The 27,385-nt window shown below is 34.2% G+C and overlaps 1 protein-coding gene across 6 annotated transcripts; it reads right to left on the minus strand.

Annotated features, from left to right (window-relative positions):
* Window positions 1–18,195: 18,195 nt before the first annotated feature.
* LOC127086637 (transcriptional corepressor LEUNIG) lies at window positions 18,196–25,997 on the minus strand. Of its 6 annotated transcripts, none has more exons than XM_051027429.1 (18): window positions 25,776–25,997; window positions 25,342–25,439; window positions 25,096–25,205; window positions 24,209–24,589; window positions 24,031–24,116; window positions 23,363–23,441; window positions 23,202–23,277; window positions 23,038–23,087; window positions 22,557–22,868; window positions 22,192–22,404; window positions 21,635–21,880; window positions 21,403–21,520; window positions 19,987–20,096; window positions 19,659–19,808; window positions 19,269–19,424; window positions 19,042–19,158; window positions 18,733–18,939; window positions 18,196–18,626 (listed from the first exon to the last, which is right to left on the minus strand). In XM_051027429.1, exons 1-18 carry the CDS (start codon window positions 25,805–25,807, stop codon window positions 18,483–18,485), a joined length of 2,685 nt encoding a protein of 894 aa, XP_050883386.1. In that variant the 5' UTR covers window positions 25,808–25,997; the 3' UTR covers window positions 18,196–18,482. The 6 variants fall into 6 exon arrangements, with proteins under 6 accessions (XP_050883386.1, XP_050883383.1, XP_050883387.1 ...); XM_051027426.1 differs by having other exon boundaries at window positions 21,403–21,547; XM_051027430.1 differs by having other exon boundaries at window positions 21,635–21,865; window positions 24,031–24,119.
* Between the last annotated feature and the right edge of the window lie 1,388 nt (window positions 25,998–27,385).

A 27,385-nucleotide genomic window follows, 5' to 3' on the forward strand; every position in this document is an offset into this window, starting at 1 on the left:
TGAAGCCTAGTGGAGGAATAGCAAAGGAAGACGTCTGCTTCCATTGCAGTAAGACCGGACACTGAAATAGAAACTGCCCAAAGTACCTGGAAGATAAGAAGAATGGAGCAGAGACTTCAACTTCAGGTATTTGTGTTATTGAAATTAATTTATCCACTTCTGCATCATGGGTATCAGATACTGGATGCAGTTCTCACATTTGTACCAATGTGTAGGGGCTAAAAAGGAGTAGAGATTTGGCAAAAGGTGAAGTTGACCTACGAGTTGGCAATGGAGCAAAGGTTGTTGCTTTACCTAGTGGTTTAATAATTCAGTTAGAGAACTGTTATTATGTACCTACAATTAGTAGGAATATTATTTTCGTTTCTTGTTTAGATAAGTTTGGTTTTTCATTTATAATAAAGAACAATTGTTGCTCCATTTATTTAAATGATATATTCTATGCTACTGCACAAATGAACAATGGACTATATGTCCTTGATCTTGAAATGCTTATTTATAACATTAATACTAAAAGGATGATACCTAATGAGTTAAATCCAAGTTACCTTTGGCATTGTCGATCAGGCCACATAAATGAGAAATGCATTTCCAAACTCCATAAAGATGGACTCTTGGACTCTTTTGATTATGAATCATATGAGACATACAGATCTTGTTTAATTGGAAAGATGACAAAGTCTCCATTCACAGGAAAAGGTGAAAGAGCTAATGATCTTTTTGCCCTCATACATACTGATGTATGTGGACCATTGGACATACAAGCCAAAGGAGGTTTTCAGTACTTCATCACATTTACTGATGATTTCAGTAGATATGGTTATGTGTATTTAATGAAACACAAATCAAAGTCCTTTGAAAAGTTCAAGGAATTCAAGAATGAAGTACAAAACAATATAGGTAAGAATATTAAAACTCTTCGATCAGATCGAGGTGGTGAATATTTAAGCCTAGAGTTTGATGACCATATGAAAGAGTGTGGGATTCTATCCCGACTTACTCCTCCTGGAACACCCCAATGGAACGGTGTATCTGAGAGAAGAAATCGAACCTTGTTAGACATGGTCCGATCCATGATGATTCACACCGATCTTCCAAACTCCTTTTGGGGACATGCACTATTTACAGCAGCTTACACACTTAACCGTGTTCCATCCAAAAAGGTTGAGAAGACACCATATGAGATATGGAGTGGTAAGAAACCACATATGTCTTACATGAAGATTTGGGGTTGTGAAGTTTATGTGAAACGACAAATTTCAACTAAGCTTGAGCCCAAATCTTAAAAATGCTTATTTGTGGGGTATCCTAAAGAAATAAGAGGGTATTACTTCTACAATCCTTCTAAGGGCAAAGTGTTTGCCGCTCGAACTGGAGTTTTCCTAGAACAAGAGGGTATTACTTTGGAGTTTTCCTCCAAAGTAATCAGTGGGAGGAAAGTAGAGCTTGAAGAAATTCAAGAATCACAGAGCATTGATACACCTATGGAGGAATTAGAGCAGGAAACACAAGTAGTTATGGAAGAGAAATTTACTCAAGTAGAACAAGACCAACGTAGGTCAAGCAGGATACGTCACCTACCTGAGAGATATGGATATCTCATAATTGATCAAGGTGATGTATTACTTATGGATCAAGATGATCCTGTGACCTACCAAGAGGCCATAACTGGTCCCGAGTCTGAGAAGTGGCTAGAAGCCATGAAATCTGAAATGGATTCCATGTACATAAACCAGGTTTGGACCTTGGTAGAACCTCATGTAGGAGTTAACCCTATAGGATGCAAGTGGGTCTTCAAAAAGAAGACTAACTAAATGGTAAGGTACATACTTATAAGGTAAGACTGGTTGCAAAAGGATATAAACAAATTCATGGGGTTTACTATGATGAAACCTTTTCACCAATTGCAATGCTTAAATCTGTTCGGATTTTACTTGTTATCGTTGCATATCATGATTATGAAATGTGGCAGGTGGATGTCAAAACTACTTTCCTTAATGGGAATCTTCTTGAGGATGTGTACATGACACAGCCTGAAGAATTTGACATACCAAAAGAAGCCCAAAAGATATGTAAGTTACAAAGATGAATCTATGGATTGAAGCAAGCTTCCAGAAGCTGGAATCTTCGTTTTGATGAAACAGTAAAATAATATGTGTAGCGGGGTATTCGTTACCATTAGAGATATTGACTAAATCCAAGGTAAATCATACAAGTCGAGTCGCCACCGCACTTCTATTTGTCCAAAGGAATGGTTAGAAAGCGAACAAAAACCTAAAAGTTTTATCGAATCAAAAACTAGTAAAATAGAGTCAGAGATCTGGGTAGGGGGTTGGTTATGCAATGGGAAGGTGTTAGGCACCCAAAACATCCTAGGTACTCCTAGGGAGCCCTTTTCACATTTGTTGTAAGGTTATTATTTTGTAAAAAAAATTGTTTGTGCAAACATGATTGAAGAGATGAGAAGAGAATATACAAGTTATTTACATTTTTTGTGTTTGGATGGATAAACCCATTGCCTACGTACCATCTTAAAAAAGATTAGGATCAAAACCTCGTAGTTCGAGGTAAAAATATCAAAATGAGTGAGTGGATTGATTGGTCCAAAAGCCTTAAGGTCTTTTGTTATCCAAGGGAGAAAACTCAACCTAAAACCACAAATCCACCATGTGAGGATAGCTTCAACATGCTAGTGAGGGGTTAACCCTATAATAAGCCTGGAAGACTCATTGTCCATCACTAAGGATATAGGAGAGTATTACATCTACCTCAAGGATAACTCAAACCTAATAACTAAAGGTTATGAAAAAGTGATTTAAGAAAGTGGCCATTGAAACCACAAAAGCATTTGAATGGGTTATATTTACCAATGAAAAATATTTGCAAAAATCGTCAAAGTTGACTTAGAAGTTCAATTCAAAATAAGTATTATGAAAAGAGAGTTTGAAAATCAAAAGCATAAGGCTTAGGTTTATAATGTTGAAAACAAGTGTTAGATGTTTGCACGAGAGTTTTGGCTTGGGTTGGAGTGGAGGGAAGAAGAAGAATGGCTAAAGTCCTAAGAAATACGAGAGGTAAGGGACAAGAAGCAAAACGACAAATGGAGTTCCTCTCTTGAGATCATATTGATGATCCAAGTAGCTCCCATCCTTTGGAATAAGCAAACACATAAGCATAAACTCAAGCAATCAACAATCAAATAAACTCTTGGAAGATCCCTCTCTCTTAGAAGCTCATGGCAATAGTTCCTCAATTTGGCTCAATGTTGGAATCCCTAGCACAAAAACACACGCATCAAAAGGTTCTATTAACAATCAAAGAATGGACAAGAGGGAGTTTAGAATATGGTCCTTTCAATGTTCATCCTTAAGCTTTAAGCATTCTAAAGGCATGAGGCCTAGTTGCTCTTTGACATTTAAGCACTCTAAAGGCATGAGGCCTAGTTGCTCTTCAAACTCCATTTGCTTGGGTAAAGTCCTAAATTCTAAGTTCATTTTGTCCAATTCTTCACATTTGGTTCACAACAAACAGACAAACACAAGCACACAAGATATATATATACACAATTATATGCTCAAGTGAGCAAAAGGCAAATGGCATTGACATAAACATGTGCTCCAATGAGCAAAGGAAAAAGTAAATGAATAATATGTACAAGAATGATAAATTGCATAAATGTAAAGTGCAAAAAGTAAATGTTAATGGTTAATGGTTAGTGTTAGTAGTTAGTGTGCCATAAGGCAAATTTAGCGCTATGTTAAGCAATCGTAATTGGACTTATGTAGAAGTCACAACTATCTGAGGCCGGTCAATAGTAATGTAGGCAACAACACAAGTTAGAAGTCTTGATTAGTGAACCAAGTTCCAACAACTTGCCATGCCAAAAGAAAAAAGGAGAATTGATCTTGTATTGGTTTAAGTCTTTTGCATGATTTAGGAAGCAACCTATCCTTAATGCAAACCATTCACTTGATCATTTGATCAAGATGAATTAGATTTGAATCAAAGAAGATTAAACCTCCTTAATCAATGCTAACTTATCAACCTTCAACTCATTGATCAAAAGAAGAAAGAAGAAGAAGAAGATGAATAATGGATTATGAAATGGAAGGATTAAAATGCATAAGATGAAATAAAATGTACCAATCCATGTGTGTTGACCAAATGACATTAAAAGTCAAAGTCAAACAATGAAAAACCAGAAATGGGATGAAGATTGGAGGTCAAACAATGAACAAAATATTTTTGGCATTTTTAATATCAAAATAAACTTGAATTAAAAATAAAAGAAAGGTCAAACTTCAAAATCACTTCAAATCAACCTCGAAAGGTCCAAGTGATTTATCCCAAGTTCAACAAGGTCAAACAAAGTTTGACAAAAAAAATCAGCATTTTTAAAAGTCAGAAACTATTTTTAGTCAATTAAAAATGAATAAAAATAACCTAATTGAACTAAAATCTCAAATAAATCACAAATCAATTAAAAAATTGATGAGAATATTTTTCATAGATCCATCATCATTCAAATCGGTTAGGGAAATATTTTTGTATTTTTTGAATAACAAAAACTATTTAAAATGAATTAAAAATAACCAGAAAAGAGAAAATTCACAAAAAATATCAAATGACAAAATAAAAAATATTAAAAATCATTTTTAGAAACTAGAAATTATTTGGAGAAGAATGCAATTGGTTCCATATTTTTTGGAATTAAAATGAAGAAGTTATGAATTTTTGAAAATAAAGGAAATAAAAGAAATTAAAACAGAAATTTAAAAAAAATCAAAAAAACAAGGAGCGTCTGATCAAGCCTCATTAACTGACGTGGCTGATCAAACGCTCCAGATGCGCGCTTCCGTGGTAGGCTTCAGTCCACGCGTAACACAATGAATTATTAAAAGTCATAAGAAGCAAAGGCCAGGATTAGATCTGGAAATAAGAATGGATGGCCACGATTGGATCTGGAGACCAGACGGTGGCCAGCGCCACCGTCTTCTCCGAATAGCTCCGGTGAGAGCTCAAATTTGCAAAAGAGCAAATGTGCACCAAAACATACGATCCAGGCATCAATCGAAAGAGGAAGTGATGTACATCACTCCTATACCACTCACTTCCACTCTAAATTCCTATTAAGAGAGAAATCAGAGATGGAAGCTTGATGGTGTTCATCATGAACTTGCTTGATTTTGAAAATTGAATACACAACAATGATGCCTCTATGGAGAGGACTTCAGACAACACAATATCCAAGCAAATAGATCAAAGAATAGTGAGTTTCGAAGAAAAAACCAGTTGGAGAGAACCTTTGAATTGTGGTGATCTGAGCTTGCTTCCTTGCTTCCTTTGGCCAAACAGAAGTACAATGGACTATAGGATGAAGGTCTAGGAACTTTAGATCTAGAGATTCAACCAGATTTAGTTGAATTTCAGATCTGAAAAATTTGAATGAAAATGAAATAGTTCCTTTGGTGAAAGGTTTGGTTTTCAATTCAGCAGCATTTCAGGTTGATTCATGGATCCTAATTGAATGGAATGGTGCTTCTGTTTATAGCCAAGCATGGTGCAAGCAATGAGAAATTTGTGTGTGCATGGCAAGTGGATACTCTTTGCATGGGCTTGCATGATCATGTAAAAGGCCCAAATTCAATGCCAAATGCAATCTGCAGTGTAATTGAGCTGAAATGGATGTGTAATTGGCAATGCACAAGCTTGTGTAATGAGTTCCATAATGTTATGCACAATTATGCCTAAAACTTCTCCTCTTCGAAAATGCCATTTGCCAAATCCAAACATGAGCATGTGAGTAATGGTTGGAAAGGTCTTGATGTAAGGAACAAATGTTATGTTGGGCAAAAATCCATTTGAAGTGTGGAAATTAGTGAATTTTGAGTTTAAAGTGTAAGGTGCAAAGCATGCAAAGGTGAGGTTTCCAAATTTGGCCAATGTTCAAGCCCCTCTGTATTGATGATGCAAACCTCAAATGAAAAAACCTCCAACATCAAAGTTGTAGATCTTTTCAAGACAGTGAAAAAACCTCCAACATCAGAGTTGCATCACTTGGATTTTTGATGAAAGAGTTATGGGCACTTGAAGTTGGACTTTTTTGTCTTTCAATGCATTTAGTCCAAAGTGACCTATAATGTTTTGCATTATCACATGTATTTCCTTTGAGATTTTGAAATTTTGTTCCACATAACATTTGAATTAGACATCTTACGCTTTCCAATGCATTTGATCCCACCTCAAAATCATAAAAAATGAATGAGTTATGTTCTTGGGAAGTTGACCCAAAATTAGGGTTTCAGTCAAAATGACCTATAATATCTTGGAATGGATGATGACCTACCAAGCTTCAAAACAATTTTTGATGAACATGAAAGTTGTTCATATTGTCCTTAAGAACATGTTTGCTTTTGGGATCATCTCCATTTGACCAACACATAAAAATTTAGGTTTCAGTGCATTTCAAAATAGTCAGATGAATTGACTGATCAACTTCTCAAGTCCATGTCTCATATCTTGATGAATTGATGATTGAGGGCACTCAAATAAGTTCCAATATGAATAAAATGATGAATTAAAGAACTTCCCTTGATTGTATTTGATCATGGGCTGAGGTTGCTTCAGGAGCAAGGCATTGTGGTACACAGATGAATTAGGGTTTCTTTGGGAAACAAACCTCAAACTTTTGACTTGCTTTGATCAAAATGATGAATTGAGATACTTGGGAGGCATATTTGATGGATAAGAGCTTTGGGAACCATTGCCATGCTTGTTTTCATCTTCTCTTGACCATATCTTTGCACAAAGGACCTCCTTGAAGCTCTTGACCTTGTGATTGCTCAAGCTACAAACAAAAGATGTTAGTGACATATTTTTGTGCTTTTGGTTAGTGAATAAAGATGATAAGAGAAATAATATACAATTCAAGCATACTTGGTGATCTCAAACCACTCACAAGAGGTCCCCACCCAAAGGCAGGGGGAACCAAGATGCTTATGATCCTTGAGGCTATGCAAATGAAATATTATGATGCCATGAGGGATCTTAGGGTCAAAATTAGGGTCTTACAATATGGATTCATCAAGAATGAAGATGAGGCTTGTGTCTACAAGATGGGTAGTGAGAGCATGATCGTCTTCCTGGTATTATATGTAGATGGCATATTACTCATTGGAAACGATGTCCCTACCCTACATCAAGTACAGTCTTGGTTGGGGAAATGCTTTTCTATGAAGGACCTAGGTGAAGCAACCTATATATTAGGAATCAGGATCTATAGAGATAGATCACAAAAATTGATTATCCTAATTCATAGTACATACATAGACAAATTGTTGAGACGCTTTAATATGCATGATTCCAAGAAAGGATTCATACCTATGCAACATGGCTTGTGTCTATCAAAAACATAATCCCCTTCAACTAAGGAAGAAAGGGATCACATGAATAAGATTCCATATGCATCTGCAATAGGATCTATCATGTATGCCATGTTATGTAATCAACTAGATGTCTCGTATGCTTTAAGTGCAACGAGCAGGTACCAATCTGATCCCGATGATGCTCATTGGGTAGTTGTCAAGAATATCCTTAAGTATTTGAGAAGGAATAAGGAGTTATTATAGATATATGGAGGTCAGGAAGAGCTTGATGTAATTGGATACACCGATGCTAGCTTCCATACAAATAAGGATGACTTTAGATCGCAATCTGGTTATGTGTTTTGCTTAAACGGTGGCATTGTGAGCTGGAAAAGTTCAAAGCAAGATACAGTTGTTGATTCTACAACTGAGGCCGAGTATATTATTACCTCAAGTGCATCAAAGGAAGTTGTTTGCATCAAAAAGTTCATTAGTGAACTTGGCATAGTTCTTAGCATTGTAGATCCCATTGGTCTCTATTGTGATAACAATGGTGCTATCGCACAAGCTAAGGAGCCTAGATCTCACCAACGATCCAAAAACATACTTAGGCGTTATCACCTCATTCAAGAGATAATAGATAGAGGAGATATTAAAATATGCAGAGTACCTACACTTGACAATATTGTTGACCCACTAACAAAGCCTCTTGCACAGTAGAATCATGATGGCCATACTAGATCTATGGGTATTAGGGGTATGCTTGATTGGCTCTAGTGCTAGTGGGAGATTGTTTGTGTAAGCCCTAGAGGCCAATACTTTTGGTACTTGTATCGAATTATTTATTAATAATAAAAGGCTTTTTATTTATTATGTTTGTTTAATAAAGTCCCTAGAATAGCTAGCCCATTTAATGTATCAAGTGTGACTTAATCATGAGATCACATTAAACATGAGGACATTATTCTTAAAGTATCTGTAGTTGAGCTTTTTATGAAGTGGGATAACATTAAAGCATTAAGACTATTATGTATATAGATCGATGATCACATCTCATGGATCATGGATAAGGAGTTATCAAGTCTTAAACATAGGTATGAATATTAGGAGTAATATTTATACTTGATTGACCCGCTATGAGAATACTATATAGAATTTTATGCGAAGTGTCATAAGTTATTCTCATGGTGATAGTGGTGTATACCACTCTTCGACCTGAAACCACTATGGAGCCTAGATGTAGAGTCGAGTGCTTTATTGTTGATCAAACATTATCCGTAACTGGATGACCATAAAGATAGTTAATGGGTACTCAACGAAGCATGCTGAGGGGCATGAGTGACATAGATGGAATTTGCCCATCCTACGTAACAGGATGAATGTCTAAGGGCCCAATATTGAACTAGACAAGGATGACATGGTATATGCCTTGTGTTCAATATAGACATAAGGGCAAAAGGATAATTGTATGCATAAGTATTATCACAAAATTATTTATCATATCACATGACAATTTATTGTCTTGGGTAGCAGTGATGTGTTGCTAGATACCGCTCATTGTTTATTATGTTAAATACGTGATTTAATATAATTGCCAATGCCGTGAAAACCTACAGGGTCACATACAAAAGGACGGATTGATAAGAGATAGAGTAAATAAGGAACACCGTAAGGTACGATGCACTTAAGTGAATTATAGAACATCGTAAGGTACGGTGCACTTAAGTAGAATACGAAATATGGTAAGGTACCACGCGCTTAAGTGATTTTGGTATATCATAAGATATGGGTCACATACGCTTAAGTGGGTTTTTTAGCTTATAGTCCACACAAGTGGTTCTATAAATAGAACCCTTGTGCAGAAGCATTTGACCAGATGAAATTTTTTTCTCTCTCTCTCACTCAAAGCCTTCACTCGTAGCAGCTAGCACTAAGACTGAAGGAATCTGTTTGTGTGGACTGAGTAGAGGCGTTGTCACCATTCAATATTCGTGATCGCTCCTTAGATCTGCATCAAAGGTTTCAATCGCCACAAGAGGTAACGATTCTATCACTGATCATGCCCATTCGTAAGGATCACTAAAAGAGAAAAAAAATTAAATTTCGTTGCGTTTTGGATCGATATTCTCCTTCATGCTCTTCATCCATCTTTGAATAAATCAGGATGTCATCGATGAGCACAACCACAAAGTTGTCTAAATATTGATGAAAGATCCTATTCATATACTCCATAAACACACCAGGAGCATTAGACACACCAAACGATATCACTGAATACTCGTAATAACCATACCTCGTTCTGAAGGTAGTCTTTGGAATATCTTTAGCCTTCATAGGGATCTGATGATACTCTGACCTCAAATCAATTTTACTGAAGATGCAAGCACTCACTAACTGGTCCATCAAATCGTTAATTCTCGGAAGCAAATACTTGTTCTTGATAGTGACTTTATTCAGTTGTCGATAGTCAACACATAAACGCATAATACCATCTTTCTTCCTGACTAACAACACTGGTGCACCCCACAACGAAACACTAGAACGAATAAACTTCTTTTCAAGTAACTCGTCCAATTGCTTTTTCATCTTACTCAACCCTAAAGCAAACATTCGATAAGGAGCCATTGACATTGGGCTGGTACCTGGTACTAACTCTATAGTAAGCTCAACCTCGTGCTCTGGCGGAAAATCGATGTTGTCTTTAGGAAACACTTTTGGGAAATCATAAACAATTGGAAGATCACCAACTACTCCCTTTCCTTTGGCTCATAACGAAGCTAACATCACCAACAATTGTGCATCATCCCTTAAGAACTCTCTTACTTGCTTAACAGATATAAATATCAACTTTTCACCTCCATCAAACTCAGATTCATGCTCTAGAGGCAAGTCGCAAATATCTTTAGGAAAAACATCAAAAATTACACACCATTGGCATATTACTAGCTGTTACATTGCTATTCACTCTTTGAAAAGAAACCATCAACAATCTATCATTGTTCTCCCTCACAGACATCCTAACATGACTGGAAGACACGAATCTCGAATCCATTGTCTCTTCAGCTTTGGGAACAACATAGCTTCGACATCGCCTGAACTCTTGCAATCAGAGGCTCGCTGAACCAAATCTTCATACCTGCAGTAACACAGTAAAGAAGAAGCTTCTCCTCCACTTATTTCAATCATGCTCCTACAAGCAAGCAGTTAGAAAAACAAACGAGCACTGACAGTGTTTCACACACATGTCACGTACTAGGGAATAAACAACATTATAAAAATCTAGTCAGATGGACCAACTAGGCTCCGATACCACTAATGTAACACCCTATTTCCCTAACATATAATTATAATCAAATCAAATATTTTCACAACATTCACACAAAGGATGTTACACATCTCGTAACATACATGTTGATCATATAACACTTAATTAAATAAACATGCAACACCTGTCATCGCATCCTCACCTTCACTTAGGGTATCATCGTAGTGGAAATACTCCATTAAAACACACCAATTTAAATCTCATAATAAATCTTATATCATAATTAAAAAGTATTGACTCGTAAGTCTTCTCTAAATACTTATCACAACCAAACATAAAGCACGAGAGCATACATTGCCTCCCAGAAATCTCAACATAAAACAAAGAAATTGCTCCAAGATGTTACATATCAGAGTATAACAAAAGATAAAGCAAAGAAATTAAAAGAAATAGCTCTAGGAACAAGCTTTCACTCATATCAATGACTCTACTTTTTAGTATATGCACGATGCCCAGGTAAAGGCAACATTCAAACAGAAGGGGTAAGAAATCGCATTCAATAATAACAGACATATATTACAAGGTAGGATATCAAATACAACATATTTCACACAATCTCTTCCATAATATATCACAATACATTCTCACGCCCAAACTCATCAACCAATCATAACTCAACAATTATGCATATAACTCATTATGTAATGCAACTCAATTATGCAACTCTGTGCATATGCATAAGGTATCAACTCAATATTTGGTTCTCTCTAGAAACCGGTTATCAATCTCTGCAAACCCGTGATCCCCCTCTTTAAGCTTGAGACAAGATACTAGTCCCCTCTCTGAACTAGCATACATGCCTTTTGACACAACTCTTATGATGCATGACCATATCGTCAAATCTAGGGATGTCAACAGGGCAGAGAATGTGCATAGGATGTTTTCCTACTCCCCGCCCACCCCCCAATGTTTTCCCTATCCCTAACCTCATTCCCCGCCACGGGGGAATATTATTCCCCATCCCCACAGAGAATCGGAGATCCGCGGAGATCAAGTTTTAAAAAAAATTCTATATTTTTTTATCAAAACTATGACACTAGTATTTCGTTGTTTTTTCCTTTTTAAAAAAGATATATTTTGCATTTTTTTTAAATACATCTTGTATCATTAACAAAAAGAAAATGCAAAAATACTTACAGTTACGAAATCATAACTACTAATTTACTAATTAAATAAAAAAACGGGTTACTAATTGAAGTATAATAAAGTCGAAGAGTAATTACCATAAACATAATAAAAAAAGAGAGTGGTTGTTGTGATTATGAGAATAAAGGAAATGAGAAATGGGGGAGGAAAAGAGAATTGAGAAAAGAAGAATAGGAGATAGTGTGTACATTGTATCTAATGGATGCACTTTTATATGGTTGGGTACTTGGGTAGTGAAACAATGCATTATACAATAAAACAAAAAAAATAAAATGATCCATTGATAACTCTTCATTTTCTAATATATTAATTATTGTTTTAATTGAAAAAAATGCAAAATTATATAATTATATATTATATATAAAATTTAAATAATATGGTCAGAGTCTGGGAATTCGCGAGGCGGATGGTACTTTTCCAATTCTCGTCCCGAAGTGTCATCGAGGGAACTTTTCCCTCCATCCCCGTCCCCATGGGGAAAAAATCACCGACTTCGGAGCTCCACACAGATAATCCCCACAGAGATCCCCATTAACAAATGCAAATTGACATCCCTAATCAAATGAATATGTTAAGACCCCATCCTGATCCTAACATAAATGCATTGGTAACTCAAGTAATCTCATCTATGGATTATGTCTCAATCACAAACACAAAATACACATCATATAATTCAGTGCAACTCAAGTATTCAATCAATCTCCTGAATTAGATTATTATTGATACATGCAACACAACAATCATAAATATCACCTCAAACATACTGACATTGTCACACTCTCAATTCACACGACAACATCATTATAAAAACAGCATCATCAAGATGGCATGCATATATTTGAACATGCAACATCATAACATCCATATCAAATATCAACATCATAACAACTACATCAACATCATAACAACTACATCAACATCAGCAAATCAACAAATGCATATTCACAAGCATTCAATCACGTTAATTCATTATAACATTAATACATCATCAGATTAACACAAAGATTCATTAATCGATCATAAAAATTAATACAATATAACTAAAGTAGGCATGTGATTATTATTCAAATATTTCACCTATCCCTGCTATAATGTATCTCTGTGTGTTAACTTTCTAAAGCTTCAAATGACTCGTCATTTGGACTTACGGATCATAAGTTACGACAAAAATCGTTAGGAGATAAAAACAAGTTTCAAGTTCAGCATTTCTTTCAAATATTCAAAGAATCAAATATTTATCATAACCCGCCTCTGAAACTATTAGCAATTGATAGTAATTCGTGTTAGCTTCCAATGCTTTGAAATGCATGTCGTTCAGAGTTACGAAACTCAAGTTATGATATTTTTTGTTAGGCATAACGAAAGTCATGAGGGTTGACGAACGTCACCCAGACTTGGGTTTTTCTCATGGTCAGTTCGTTGTTAAGTCCCAGAATCCGCTGGTAAATACCCATAATTAATTTTTCTTTGTTTTCCACTATAGGAACTCTTTCGGACCTCTGGTTTCGATTCCGTAAAAAAACTCATATCTCAGAATTTGATATACAACAATCATATGATGATTAAAAACACAAATTCATAATTTATCACAGATTGACATTAACAAAATCATGTATTTTCATTTTTTTCACATTTACCCCCAAAGCTCCAAAACCCCAACGATGATGAAAAGGTATTAACACATAAAAACAGAAATTATCATTAATTAAAGTACATGAATTTCATCAACAATCACATCACATATCATCAAATAAATACCAATTTACATAATTAAATCAAAACGCAATGCCCTATTGGAGGTTAAGGACTCCTCTACCCTACCCCTCATGCGTAAGTCCTATTGAAAGTTATTGTCTCCCCTTACCTTATATTTTTCTAGCAAAATTCTTCCAAGCTCTATCATTGGATGCTCTCCATATGTTTTCTCTTCCCCTAGCCTCCTTTTCTTCTTTTCTCCCAAAAATTATGCGTACTCTTTAACTCTCTCCTTTTAATTCTCTTTTTATACTAAAAACTTAATCTCCTCATTAGATTATTCTTACTTTACCCTTACTTTTCTCTCTAATCCTCACTTTGCCCTCAATATCTCAACAACTTTTTTTCTTTTTATTTTTTTTAAATAATAAAATCTAAATATTATTTTAATTAATAAAATAATTCTAAGTTACTCTATTTTTCTCTAATTACTCTTCACACCCTACTACAAGGTTACTCGCCATCTCTTTCTCACCCATATTATTTATCCACTCACACACAATAATCAAATAAATACATAAAAAATATAATTAAATTAAAATAAAATAATTTATTAAAACTGTGGTGTTACAATCGACACCCAAAGCTTGAATAACACCACCATGTCATCTTTTATTACATGAAATATTGGATCCACTTGGTTGTGAATTAAAAGTCTCCTTTCTTATATTAATAACTAAAGAACTTATGTCATTAAGAGGTGCAATGTGATGATTTGTTGATGGAGATCTGAACTTTTCATGACAAGGATGAATAATGATGTTCTCATCAGTCTTTTGTTTTTTTTTATCTTTTTTCTTTAAAAATTTATTTTCTTCTACGTCGTGCCAATGTTGAATTATAATGTTTCGACCAACCATGAATATCCATATTTTTGTAGAGCTTATAACAATATGCAACTAAATAAATTCGATCAATTTAGAGTATAGAAAGTATCTGAAACGTTTTAATTCATTCTTCATAGAAAACATGATGTGCAGTTCAATTGAATGAAGTAGGCAGATATTTAATCACTAATGAACATTCAAATGCAACAAAGTTTATATTCGAATAACTTACGTGGGAAAAAAAAAGTTGTACAATTATCATATAATAATAATTAGTTTAAATACTTATTTAAATAATAAACCGTAAAGTGCAAAGCATAAATGCTTGAAACCAAAAGTCACATGTAAAAATATTAAGAGTAATACAGTATATAAAAAGACTAGTCAATAGATTAAGCAAAACCGAGTGAAAACCTTAGTCAAAACTGCAAGTTCTATGGACTTGAAGATAAGTATGTAGTTACAAAAGAGAAATATGCAAACAATGTTGCCAGTCAAAATTAACCATTGTACGTCGACATTGCCCAGAATACAACATTTACCCATCCAAATTTATTTTTCTTCAACAAAAAAAACACTTTTACTAACATCTCTAAAACAAAATTTTCGATAATGTAAACGAATTTTTCGGTATGCATTTTTTTTATATTTTTGAAAATCTCGCATTTTTGTCGAAATGTTATATATTTCCGGTGAAGAAATGCCGAAAATTTCAAAAATTCCTATATTTTCCTGAAAAATCTTAAACCCATATCGGAAATTATTGAAATTTCCGAAAAGCTATAAAAAAAACTTTCGAAATTTTAAATTTTTTGGAATACTGGAGATTTCAAATTTTCCATTATACCAAAAGTTTTGCCCATACTCTAAATTTATGGTAGCAGTGCAGAAAAATATTTTACTTGTGTGGTCCAGAGTCGGCAGGGTCTTCAATAGATTCGTGTACAGATTTTACGCAGTTCTTTACCACAAACGTAATATCTTTTCTATGTAACAAATTTAATTTAAACATTTTCCCGCCTCTATATGATAATAATAGTATACTTTTTATATGATATAAATGAAATATATTTGAATCTCGATCTGAAGTATTAGCATGGGCACAAACTATTGGTAAATAGCATTGTATTATTGTGAGTGTTCGTTCTGATACTGCAAATGGGAAACGAGGTAGGAAAGATAAATTGATTATGAGTTGTGAGAGAGGAGAAAACTATAAAAGAAAGAATGCATCTGAAAGTAATAAATCCCAGTAGGGCATTTATAGTATGAAAGTGAAATGTCATTTTAGACTAAGATTTGTGCCAAGTGGTAGCAGTTGGAAGGTGATAGTTAGTTGTAGATTGCACAATCATAAACTATCTAAGAATTTAGAAGGTGATGACATATCAGGTTGTCTAAAAGTTCATTAAAGACAGATTGTGAATGACATGACGAAGTATAACATGACTCCACGATACATAGTTGCTGCTTTGAAAGACAAAGATCCAGAAAACCTCACAAGTGTTACCCATGTGCATAAAGCTAGAGCTACATACAATACGAGCAAGAGAGGTCCATTGAGGGAAATACAAATGTTGTTAAGTCTTATTCATAGAGAAAAATACATGTGTCGCACTAGAAATAAGGAAGACTCAAGTGTTGTTGCTGATATCTTTTTAACACATCCTGATTCAGTGAAGTTGTTGAATATAATTCATTTGGTATTTATTTTGTATTGTGCATACAAGACAAATAGGTAATGGCAAGTTGTTGATTTTTCATATCTTTTCGACATACGTTGATTTATCATATTTTTTATTATGTACATCGTGATAATACAGGTATCGACTACCATTGTTTGAGATTGTCGGTGTTACGTCAATAAAATTGACGTTTTCAGTAGACTTTATTTGAAAAATGAAAAAAGTTGGAGAACTTCAAATGAGAACTAGAGAAGCTCAAAGAGTTATTCTCTTCCGAGAATTTGCAACTAAAGGTTGTGGTTACGGACCAGGAACTTGCATTGATAATGTCATGGAAATTGTGTTTTCAAACTCAACTCATATATTGTGTTTATTCCATATTTCAAAAAACGCTAGTATGAAATATAAAGAGTGTGTTAAATCAATAAGACAAGAACATGTCATGGATCTATGGACAACGTCATGTACACAAATAGAGAAACTGAGTTTGTTGAACACTTGAAGCACTTTGAGACTGTTTGTGCTAATATTCTTTAATTTGTTAAATATTTGTTGATGCTTGGACTAACAGAGTCACCCATTTAGGAAACACAACAACGAACGGGTACGTAGATGTCATTTTGATGTTATTACATTACTAAACATGATTTAACATATATTTCTAATTATGGTTTTAGGGGTGGAGTTTGCTCATTAAAGACTAAAAAACATGTTCAATACAAGTCAGGAGATTTATGCTGAAGTTGGGATGCTGTGAATACCATGTTGAAGTTACAGCTAGGTTCAATCAGGGTCTCGTTTCAAAAATGTATTGTCAATATTAAGCATCGGTATAACACTATTCTATACCAACTTGCACAATTTTTTTCAAGACAGTGTATACAGCACATTGGAAAGAAACTAGAAAGAATAAAATGTATTGGTGCAAACCAAGATGCTTGTGGTTGCTTCATTAGAAGAACACATGGGTTACCATATGTGTATCAACTTGCTGGTTTCTAAATACAAGGCAATATTGCTCCTTTAGAATCTATTCATGTTTTTTGAAAGAAATTACACATTAAAGAGCATGATGTCAATCATGAAGAAAGTGGTAGGCAATTGGATTTAGATGCAGAGTATGATACTTTGGATGTTGTAAGCCAGAGGGCGTTGAAAAAAGAAGTTTGGGAACTAACACATGTGCCCATCGCCGATGAAGTATAACTCAAAGAGGAGAATTATGAAGAACAGAAAGGATGAAGAGAGAAATGTACATTGTGATCCATCACATTGGAAGAATGGTGAGGGTTTGTATGGGAGTTAACCTACAAAGAGGTCATCCACGAAACCAACTGGAAGTCAACCGTCAAGTATGTCAAGTGGAAGTCAACCTTCCACTGCATCTCCAGAACATTTTTACTTGTCTCAATTTCCTGATTTCTTACAATCATACATTGATGACATTGTTAATGTGAGTGACGATAGAAATTATGATTTTCAAACTATTGCAACTTTATTTTGGTAAGGCGAAGAGTCATGACCTTTGATTCAGACACAATTACATACTCAAGTTCATCAACACCATCAATTATTTTCTAAATTGTTTTATGACAGGATCTCTGAAATTAGGAATGCATTACGAATATAACACTTAGGTGTGCAAGATATTAATAAATGAATGAAGAATATAACACTTAGGAATGCATTATGAATATAACAACTTGTAACACGTGGAGGTGACAAGTTAAATGCTCCTCCATAGACAAGCCTTTGATTTGATTTCAAGATCCCCTCAATTTAATTAGAATTCATCAACAAATATTAATTGATAGCACTCCAAAATACTTCATAAAACAAAAATAAAAACTACAAAACAAAATATTAAACTTTTCTTATCATTGACTTTGCCCTATTCTCTTTTTCAATTCTTTAAATTGTCTCATTGTAAAACTCATTATTTCTCTTTTCCAAGAGAAATTAACTAAATTTCTTAATTGGTCTAAGTTGCTTTAATTTAATTATTCTTCAACAAAGTCTCAAGTTTGAACCTAAAGTCTACCCGACCCTGCTTGAGTATTGTAAATGAAAAAATATACACTTCGTTAACTGTATAGTTCTAAAAGTCTCGGCTCGAATTAGTTGTTACTTGTTAGACAATCTTTCAACATATCACAATATATGATCAACTAGATACAAGATGTGACAGCATGGCAGACTATCTACATTGCAGTGCATAGGTTAGAACCTAAAGTTATAGAAAACCAGAACCTCCCAAAGGAGTATAGGTAGGCTGATTTAAAAGTCCAAAAGTAACCTACAAAACGTGTGATCAAACACTAATCGAAACCTAAGTGTATCGAAAGTATTGTCAATTGGAGACGCGGTTACTTCATGTTACTTACTTCCAGAGCTTGATGAACTTGTCATGACTGGCAGAAGCAACCAAACCATTTACAGTTGAAACCGCCAAGGCAGTAATTAAACCATCATGAGCAGATAAAGTCATTGTCTTGTTCTCAGCCATGTTCCACAGCTCCATTGACTACATGAAAAATGTACCGATTATCAATCATGTGTTTCTTAATTGCATATTAGAGGTAGGGGAAATGACAAATAACGCTAATATCAAAGAGAAAATAAAGACTTGCCTGATAACAGCCGATGACGAGCAGTGAAGGATATGTTGGATGGAAAACACATGAGTGAAACTTACTGCCATTACAGCTAAGCTCATGAACACATTCCCCTTCATTTCCTGTTCCAAGAGTCCAAATCCTAACTGAGTCCTCACTCACTGATGCCAGCAACTCCCCGGATGGATCCCAACTTACAGAATCTATAGTCTTTGTATGACCCTAAAACCATATTAGGATATTAAAACAACAGATGATTATAATATTAAGATAAAAATTGAATGACTCTGTAATTTTGACTCTCAAGTAGAGCTACAAACAAACCTTTAATGAATATCGGCATGCCTGGGTCTCCACGTCAAGTATAGACACAATGTTCTCGGCAGCTGCAGCAAGGTACCTCCCTAGACGAGGTTGAAATCTCATCTGGGTAGTGCCACCCTAAACAACAAGAAGATTGTCAGCAGATTGAAATGAATACATTGTCACTTCTAATACATAAGCTACAAAGGGATGTGCATAGAAATAAGATAAATTGATTAAGATTCTACCTTGGAGACTCTAACACAACTTCCGTTGTTTATACTCCAATACCGTATCTCACCATCACCATCACAAGAGCAGATAAGGTCATCTTTATTTGGGTGAAAATCTAGTGACATAACAGATGTGGAATGTCCCGTAAATGTGCGAAGAGAATACCCAGGCTGCGTAGAAATCATTATTCAGTTAAAGCAAAACACACATTAGAGAAACACAGTTCATCTTCTATACAGACACATTAGAGAAACACAGTTCATCTTCTATACAGACGCAAAGAAACTAACCATGACTGCAAACAGTAACAACGATCCAGCAAATATATAGATCTAATGCTTGAAAATACAATAACACAAAAGTGATATTACTATTAAAGAAAAACAGTAAAGAAATCTACTAACATTGTCAACGTCCCAAACCCTGACAGTTTTGTCAAAGGAAGATGTTGCTAGACGCGGCATGGTTGGACTGAAACGGACGTCAGTTATCAAAGATGAATGTTCTTCAAGAGTAGCTTTTTGTTTTAGAGAATCGGTGTACCATATAACAGCCTGCATTATAGGAAAATCAGGATGGAAATACAACATTATTCCATATCTAAACATAATAAAGAGAAAATTCCTGATTTTTTCTTTTAATATCCTTCAAGCAGGACAATTGCACAAGTTCGCTGCTGATTCAGAAAGTACAATACTGAATAGTCTTATCAAAATTAATGATTCCCCTAACCTTTTTGTCATGTCCACCGCTTGCAAGTAATTTTCCATCAGATGAGAAATGGCAACAGGCAACTTTGCTTGAACTTGCGCGTACAGAATTTACATCAGAAAATGTGAATCCTGAAAAAAAGAGTCCCCTTCCCTTAGCTTATGAATCTTTGTCATTGCCTTGCGTCAATTAATTAAAGAAAAGAGTGAACACGTGTGTACAGGAGAGGCAGAAAATTAGACGAATAGTGCTGTATAATGCAAAAAATATCCTCACGAAGGGTGTGTACTGCACTTAGAAACTGGTTACCTTTTTTAGGCAAAGCTGTTTACTTGCAAACCCACAACTAATAGCTATTTTTTGAATAAAAATGAAGAATAAAAATTTCTTTCACATGCGGCAAAGTATTTCAAAATAGACCTTAGCGGCCAAACCGTCATTCTTGCCATATTCGCTATCATTGTAGGTATAAATGATTGACCCCTTCTTTTCATTTTAAAGCTGTGGTAAGGATGATGCACCCAATAGACATCAAATATGTAAAACAAATTGGATGGCTAAGTTTAGGATATCGATTTCTTTTCAAATGGAAAATTAAAAATTAAAATTTGTGTTGCATAATAAACACTTGCACTATATATCTAGTCACTTATCTCTGCATGGGTGATATTTTTTTCAACTATGTGATCACACAGCTATAAATAGTTTGCCAAAAATCTGATTGGCATCAATGTTGCCGTTTCAAAATGATTGGATCAATGATATTTCTTCCATCACATGTAGAAACAGAGCGGTATCTGGTTATGTTAATGTAGGTAAAGTGAGATTGTTTGAAATTCAAAAAACAATAAAATGGGATATCCACTTAAGCGGCTAACCATTCGCGTACTTTCCATAAATTTGTTCTCGCACTATTTAGCATTTTCCAAATTAGACATACACATGAGAAACTCATTGCAAGGATGAAGTCAGAATAAGAATATTTTATGATCAATATAAAGCTATCAAGCAGGGACACCTCTAAAATTAAGTGTCGCAGTGTCCAACACGCATCGGTGTTGAACACTTATATAACACTTGTATGACATGTGACAGAAAACTCCAACAAGTGTTTTAAAACAATGTTTTTTCTTTGCATCGACACTCTTTGAATCGTTGTCAGACACCTCTATGACAACAATTCAGACAAGAAATTAAATTAAAGATGCATTGAAGCAATGTTGATCAATAAAGAGATAAAGAAATTAAATTTGATTAAAACATTTTTAATTTTTTCAATAGTAGATAGATAAATGAAGGCCAAATATTATCATAGATGTAGCGGTGTCTACGTCCTATGTTTTCACATTAGCAGTGTCAACGTGTCCGTGTCCGTGTCTTGTCAAGTGTGTCTGTGTCTTGTCAACTTATATGAATACGAAGTGGTGTTTACTGCACCTTTGCTTACATCCATACAACGGCCAACATGGTCTCTAGGGTCTGCATCATCTGGCGATAAAAAAGACTCTACATTTTCATCTAGAGATCCATCATCCACAAAGCGATCGACATCAGCCTGCAATTCAAGATCCTTATCATCCCACTGCCAAAATGGAATGGTAATGAGTCTACTTGCAAGGAATGAAATCATTCCTTCCATCAATCAGACCATGAAAGAAAAGCAACTCACCAACTGGTTTGAAGGTGATGTAAGAGTCCCGGTGCCATCAGTGCCAAACATCATTAGAGGCTTCGAAGAATTGCCATTATGAGGCAAAGCAGGCATTGACATAGCATCTCCAGGAGTATGAGTTGAGGGTGTTGAGGGTGCTGAACTTGGGGAAGGACCCGCTGTATTTGCTGTTCCTGAACTATTTGCAGGACCTGAAGAAGATACAGTCTGCTTTCTCTTTCTTCCAATCTGGTTTTTTGTAACCTTGAAATGTATTAAAAGAATCATATTAGGAACCAATGTGCATTGAAATCATGGTTTTCACACTTTTAAATACAAAAAACAAAATAAACAATAAAATCATTTTCTAACAACACAATGAAGAAACAACCATTAAATAATCAGGGCACAGGCACATCCATAAAATAATCCTGCTGCAACGTCCATAATTATAAAAAAAAACACAAACAGAAAATTGATGAGACCAACCACGAAAAGGAACACATGCATAATCATGCAACTGGGTGTAAAAGCTCAAACACGTATGAGATATTGACAGCTATAAAAGGACTGACCTGATCATTTCCTCTATATGAGTTTGACATGCTACCGTCCATGGTGACACTACCACCACCTCCCCCTACTTTATCTTGCTGGTGCATGCTATGATTTGAAGTCTGAGACTGCTGATTTGAAAGAGTGTGCTGTTGAAGTTGCTGCTGCTGTGCACTGATGCTCGACTGTTGTTGATGCTGCTGCTGTTGCTGCTGTAGCTGAGCCAGTTTCAACTACACAAACAAAACAAAAAAACACTTTCAGAAGATGCAAATCATGAATTGTTTAGTAAATAGTATAAGACATTTCTATATATAATTGTTTAACTAATTATATAACAACTACATTGGAGATGAAAAAATAATAATTAAAAGCGAACCAGCACCTTCATTAGCATATCTGTATCTCCACGAGGAAATGGAGGACCGCCACCATGAAGAGGTGATCCAATATTTGTTAACACATCAGCCCCAGGGTTCGAAAGACCGTCCTTATTTAGGCCCATATTCCTATTATTCAGTAGCATTCTCAGCCTTCTACTTTCTTCACTTACGGATGGTGATGTCAAATTCTGTTGTGCAAGCATAAGTTGTTGCTGATGTTGTGGTGTCAACATTTGTAGTTGATGAAAAGGCTGAGGAGACTGCATGAAAGGCTTTTGATGCTGGAGTAGACCCGAACGTAGATGCTCCAAACCCTAATAAAAGGACGGGGAGGCTTAATAAGGAAACTTAACAACTGAAGTGCATTCACAACAATTAAGGAAATGCATGTGAAAGACTTCATATGCACTCTTCAGAAGTTGTGTTTACAAAATAATATCCGTCGGGTGTAGAAATAATAATAAAAATAAAATTATCACATACTGTGAGTGGCCACCCTTTCAAAGTCAAATTGTTGTTTCCTTGATTCGATCCTGGCACAAGAAAAACAAAAAATGCATTGTTTACTACAATTACAAGCAAGAATTAAAAATATAAGATCACAAGTAATATAACATTAAAACCCAAACTTTCTTATGGAAAAATACCAGAAATTCCTAAAAGTGATCCTTCAGGACCCGCAGCTCTGGGATTTAGAACAGAATTTATATCACTCTTCATATCCTGATTACAAGTGGAAAATCAGGGGGAAAGCAGACGATATAGAATATAGGAAATAACAATATAACTCTAGGAAATAAGGTGTTACCGTTGTAGACCCTGGTAATTGCTGACTACGAGCTTGAACTTGTGGAGACATCCCACCAGCAGCGCCATGCAAAACTTGCCTGAAATCAAGAAATTTGGTGCTAACAAAGTAAACACCCATAGATATCGAGATTGCAGAATGTAAAAGAATTGAACACCAAAAAATATTTTTAAAATAAGAAACACGTGACCATTGATTTATCAAAGGCAGAAGTACAGTCCAGAAGATTATGTCCCTGGCTTGGATAAATATCTTATAGCAATAAGTGCTAGTCATATGGTGCTCATGTATAAGCTATTTCTATAACAAAATATAAAACAGTCAAATTGTTTTCATATAACATATAAGTTGTTTTTATAAGCTATCTTGGACAGCTTAAAGAAATAAGCTGGAAACAGCTTATGGACGTGTCATTCTATAAGCTCTCTCAAACACTCTCAAGTGTTCCATATTGGTAGCTAAACTCAAAATATAATCCAAATAGGCCCTATATGATAAAAAGACTGTCTTCTTTTTCACATTAATAAAGTGGTGTTCAACTCATAGTATATCAGATGAAACTTCAATGAAGAGCCACAGACAAATAATCAAAGTACAAACTATCTTCTGTGTCCATAAGACTTACACTTTAAGCAAAAAAAAAAATAAAGTTCAAAAAAAATACTCACCCTGAAGGCTGACCAGATGTTGCAGCTGACTTCAATATCGAGGCATGATTTGGGTCCAAGAGTTGACCCATGTTCTCACCAAATCTCTGCTGTATAGCGTACCAAAGTATAGTAATGAACATGTGTATTATAAAAACAGCATTCTTCTTGAAGTTAGATAAGCCGAACATTTCCTTACCTTCATTGCTGCATCATCCAAAGAATCCCTCTGAAGGGGAACTTTTAACCTTTCCTCGTACATCTTTGTTGCTATTGCATTTGCAGTTCCTGGGTTTCCACCTAACCCATTTGCGCTACCATTTAAGAGATGTGCCCTGTCCCTACTTTGCTGTTGTTGTTGTTGTGGTTGTGGCTGCTGCTGCTGTGATTGTGGCTGTTGTTGCTGCTGATGTTGCTGTTGTTGTTGTTGTTGTTGTTGCTGCTGTTGTTGCTGTTGTGCATGTCTCTGCAACATAAGTTGTTGCATCTGCATGTGTTGTTGCTGCTGATGTTGATGTTGCAACTGCTGCGGTTGAGGTTGCTGCTGCTGTTGTTGTTCCCTTGCCTTAACTAATTGAGTCTACATACAGAATTTCGCAGACCAAAATTAAAAGCAATAACAACTAAATTCCATCTTCTCTTGTAATAATTTAGTAAAATGTAGCTCCTATATTTTACCATCAATTTAACAAGGGCACCACCAAAGGTAAAGCGTGATTAGCTATAAAGGATATAAACAAAAACAGTTGTCTAAAACTGAAACAGCTTAATCACTTGGCTAAAACAATAGGCTATATAACATATGCAGTTTAATCAAACCGCCGACTTTGGACCAAATTTTCTGTGTTAGCAAACTAACCCGCAAAACATGAGAAAGACAAACAGATTAAAATTGAAACATTCTGCAATACCATATACATGAAAATAAATGAACAGTGAACCAAAACAGCCATTTGATGAGAGCATTTAATTTAGCTTGAGAGATCAAATAGTCTATATGAATTCTTTCAATTGTCAATCACATTGAAGCCAAACTAAGGATAAGTCACTATACTTCTTTCAAAGATTCCCAACCAACCAACCAACCTCTATATACGACGCAGCAACCTCGGAGTGCTTCTCATTAGTCCTGGCAATAAAAATGTCCCAGAAAACCGACCACCACTCAAACAGAAAACCTCCTGGAGCATCAATAGCTGCAACCCCATGTTACCACCAACCACACACAAAAACAAAGCAACAAAGTCAATAAAATGAACAAATACAAGAAGAAAGTAAAAATAAAATAAAAACACAAATAAAATGACACATTTAAACCTAGTTTTTTCTTACCAACAGGGTCCGAGGATACTTTCCCCTCAGCCTGAAAAGCCTGAGCAGAAACCTTCAAGTCCCGCTTAACAAGATAATCATGGATGTAAACATCTAACCTGAAATTTCAACTACCATCAGCATAACAATTGAAACTTCACACCGACAATAAAAAAAAATACAAAAATTGAATTTCAGCAGAGCCAAAATTAGCAATTTCTAGTCAAACACAAGAAACTTGCAGAAAAATACAAACCCTAAGAAACACAAAACATAAAAATAATAAATAATAAATAATAAAAAGTGTGCATTCATGATAAACATAAAATAAAAGTACAGAGAACCGAATAAAAGAAAAAACCTAAAAGAAAAATCAAGAAAGTAAAAAAAAAGCATGAAATAGAAAACGTAAGTTAATAAAATGATAAATTAAGAAACGAAAGGTTGAAACTTGCATCTTATCAGCTTCCCAGTTAGTCTGAGACATGGTTGTGAAGGAAAAAGGAGAGCGAGTAAAGGTGAATAAGAGGGTGGGGGTGAAGGATGAATGAGTTGGGTGTAGTAGCAACAGTAGCGGGAGAGTTTGGTTTTTTAAGCTATGGCTGTGACGGAAGCTTGAAGAAGAGAACGGAAGAGAGAGAGAAGAAGAAGCAGAAGAAGAAAATCGAAAGAATGAAAGAGAACAACGTTCTTCTTAGATATATAAAGAATTTATTTATTGGTTCATTTAATAATTTATTTGTTTATTTGAATAAAATCTTTTATTATTTATTGTGATAATAAATTCAGGTAGTGATTTATTTTGGAACTTGACAGCTGACTGAATGAAATAATTTAAAATATTATAAAATGAAGATTAAGGAATTTGTTTAATAATAATAATAATGATTAGAATTGGGATTGATGTAGGGGATGAGCTAATAATAGAGTTACTTTTAGCATTTGTCATTAAAAAAAAAGCCTAAGGAGTACATTAACACATTGTGGACTCCTACATGGGCTATTCTCTTAATTTAGGATAGGATGAGTATGAGTTGTTTTTTTTTGGAGGATAATAAATAAAAGAAGAGATGATGAGTTCATTCTATAAAATATATATATATATATATATATATATATATATATATATATATATATATATATATATATATATATATATATATATATATATATATATATATATATATATAGCATACAAAGGATAAGTTTATTATTGAATTTATATTATTTGATAAAATTAATAAACTTATATTATTAAGTGACATTAGTGAATTTATTATATTTGATGAATTTATTATTTTTTTAATAAAATTAATTTTTTAATAAGATTAATGGCTTAATTGATTTATAAATATAAAGTATATAAAAAAAGAGATTAATTGTTATGCACTGCCGGTGTAAAAAAATTTACACTGTCAATGAATCACAATCATCTGTTTGTATTATTTTTTAAATAATTAAAATAAAAGTCAAATCTTTCAAATAAATCTGTGGTTGTGATTAATTGATAGTGTAAAAAATCTTTACGATATATATTAAATTGATAAAGAAAATATTATGAACTAGTAAAAAGTTATAAATTTGTAATATAAGATTAGTTAATTCATTAAATATCATCGTGTCATATTTTATATAAAATATAGACAATTAATTAATTTTGATTAATTTTTATAATCAATAGTATAATAAAATTAGGTATTATCTTTATAAGTGAGATAAAAAAACTATAATTTATATCGTTTGAGTTTATGACAGTGTCATGTCATAGTTATAATTCAACTTTAATAATGTAGCAATGTTAAATTTTTTGTGAGAGTTATGTCATCTTGACTAATTTTCTCTAACTTCAAAAATTGGTTTTTCAAATTGCATGCAAAGTGACTTTCAACATAATAATAATAATAATAATAATAATAATAATAATAATAATAATAATAATAATAATAATAATAATAATAATAATAATAATAATAATAATAATAATAATAATAATAATAATAAAGAGTTGATTGTGATATTCGAATTTTGAAAAAATAGTTTTAAAAAATATTAATTTCAAAAACAG

Source organism: Lathyrus oleraceus, chromosome 5 (genome assembly GCF_024323335.1).
Source record: "Lathyrus oleraceus cultivar Zhongwan6 chromosome 5, CAAS_Psat_ZW6_1.0, whole genome shotgun sequence".
Classification (NCBI taxonomy): domain Eukaryota; kingdom Viridiplantae; phylum Streptophyta; class Magnoliopsida; order Fabales; family Fabaceae; genus Lathyrus; species Lathyrus oleraceus.

Bases quoted from the DNA above. Each gene is read 5' to 3' on its own strand.
- LOC127086637 (XM_051027425.1), bottom strand. From the start codon at position 25,807: ATGTCTCAGACTAACTGGGAAGCTGATAAGAT. The intron at 25,440-25,775 runs GCAAGTTTCAAC...TTGAAATTTCAG, and splicing joins AACTGGGAAGCTGATAAGAT to GTTAGATGTTTACATCCATG. The intron at 22,405-22,556 runs GTGCTGGTTCGC...TTGTTTGTGTAG, and splicing joins ATACAGATATGCTAATGAAG to TTGAAACTGGCTCAGCTACA.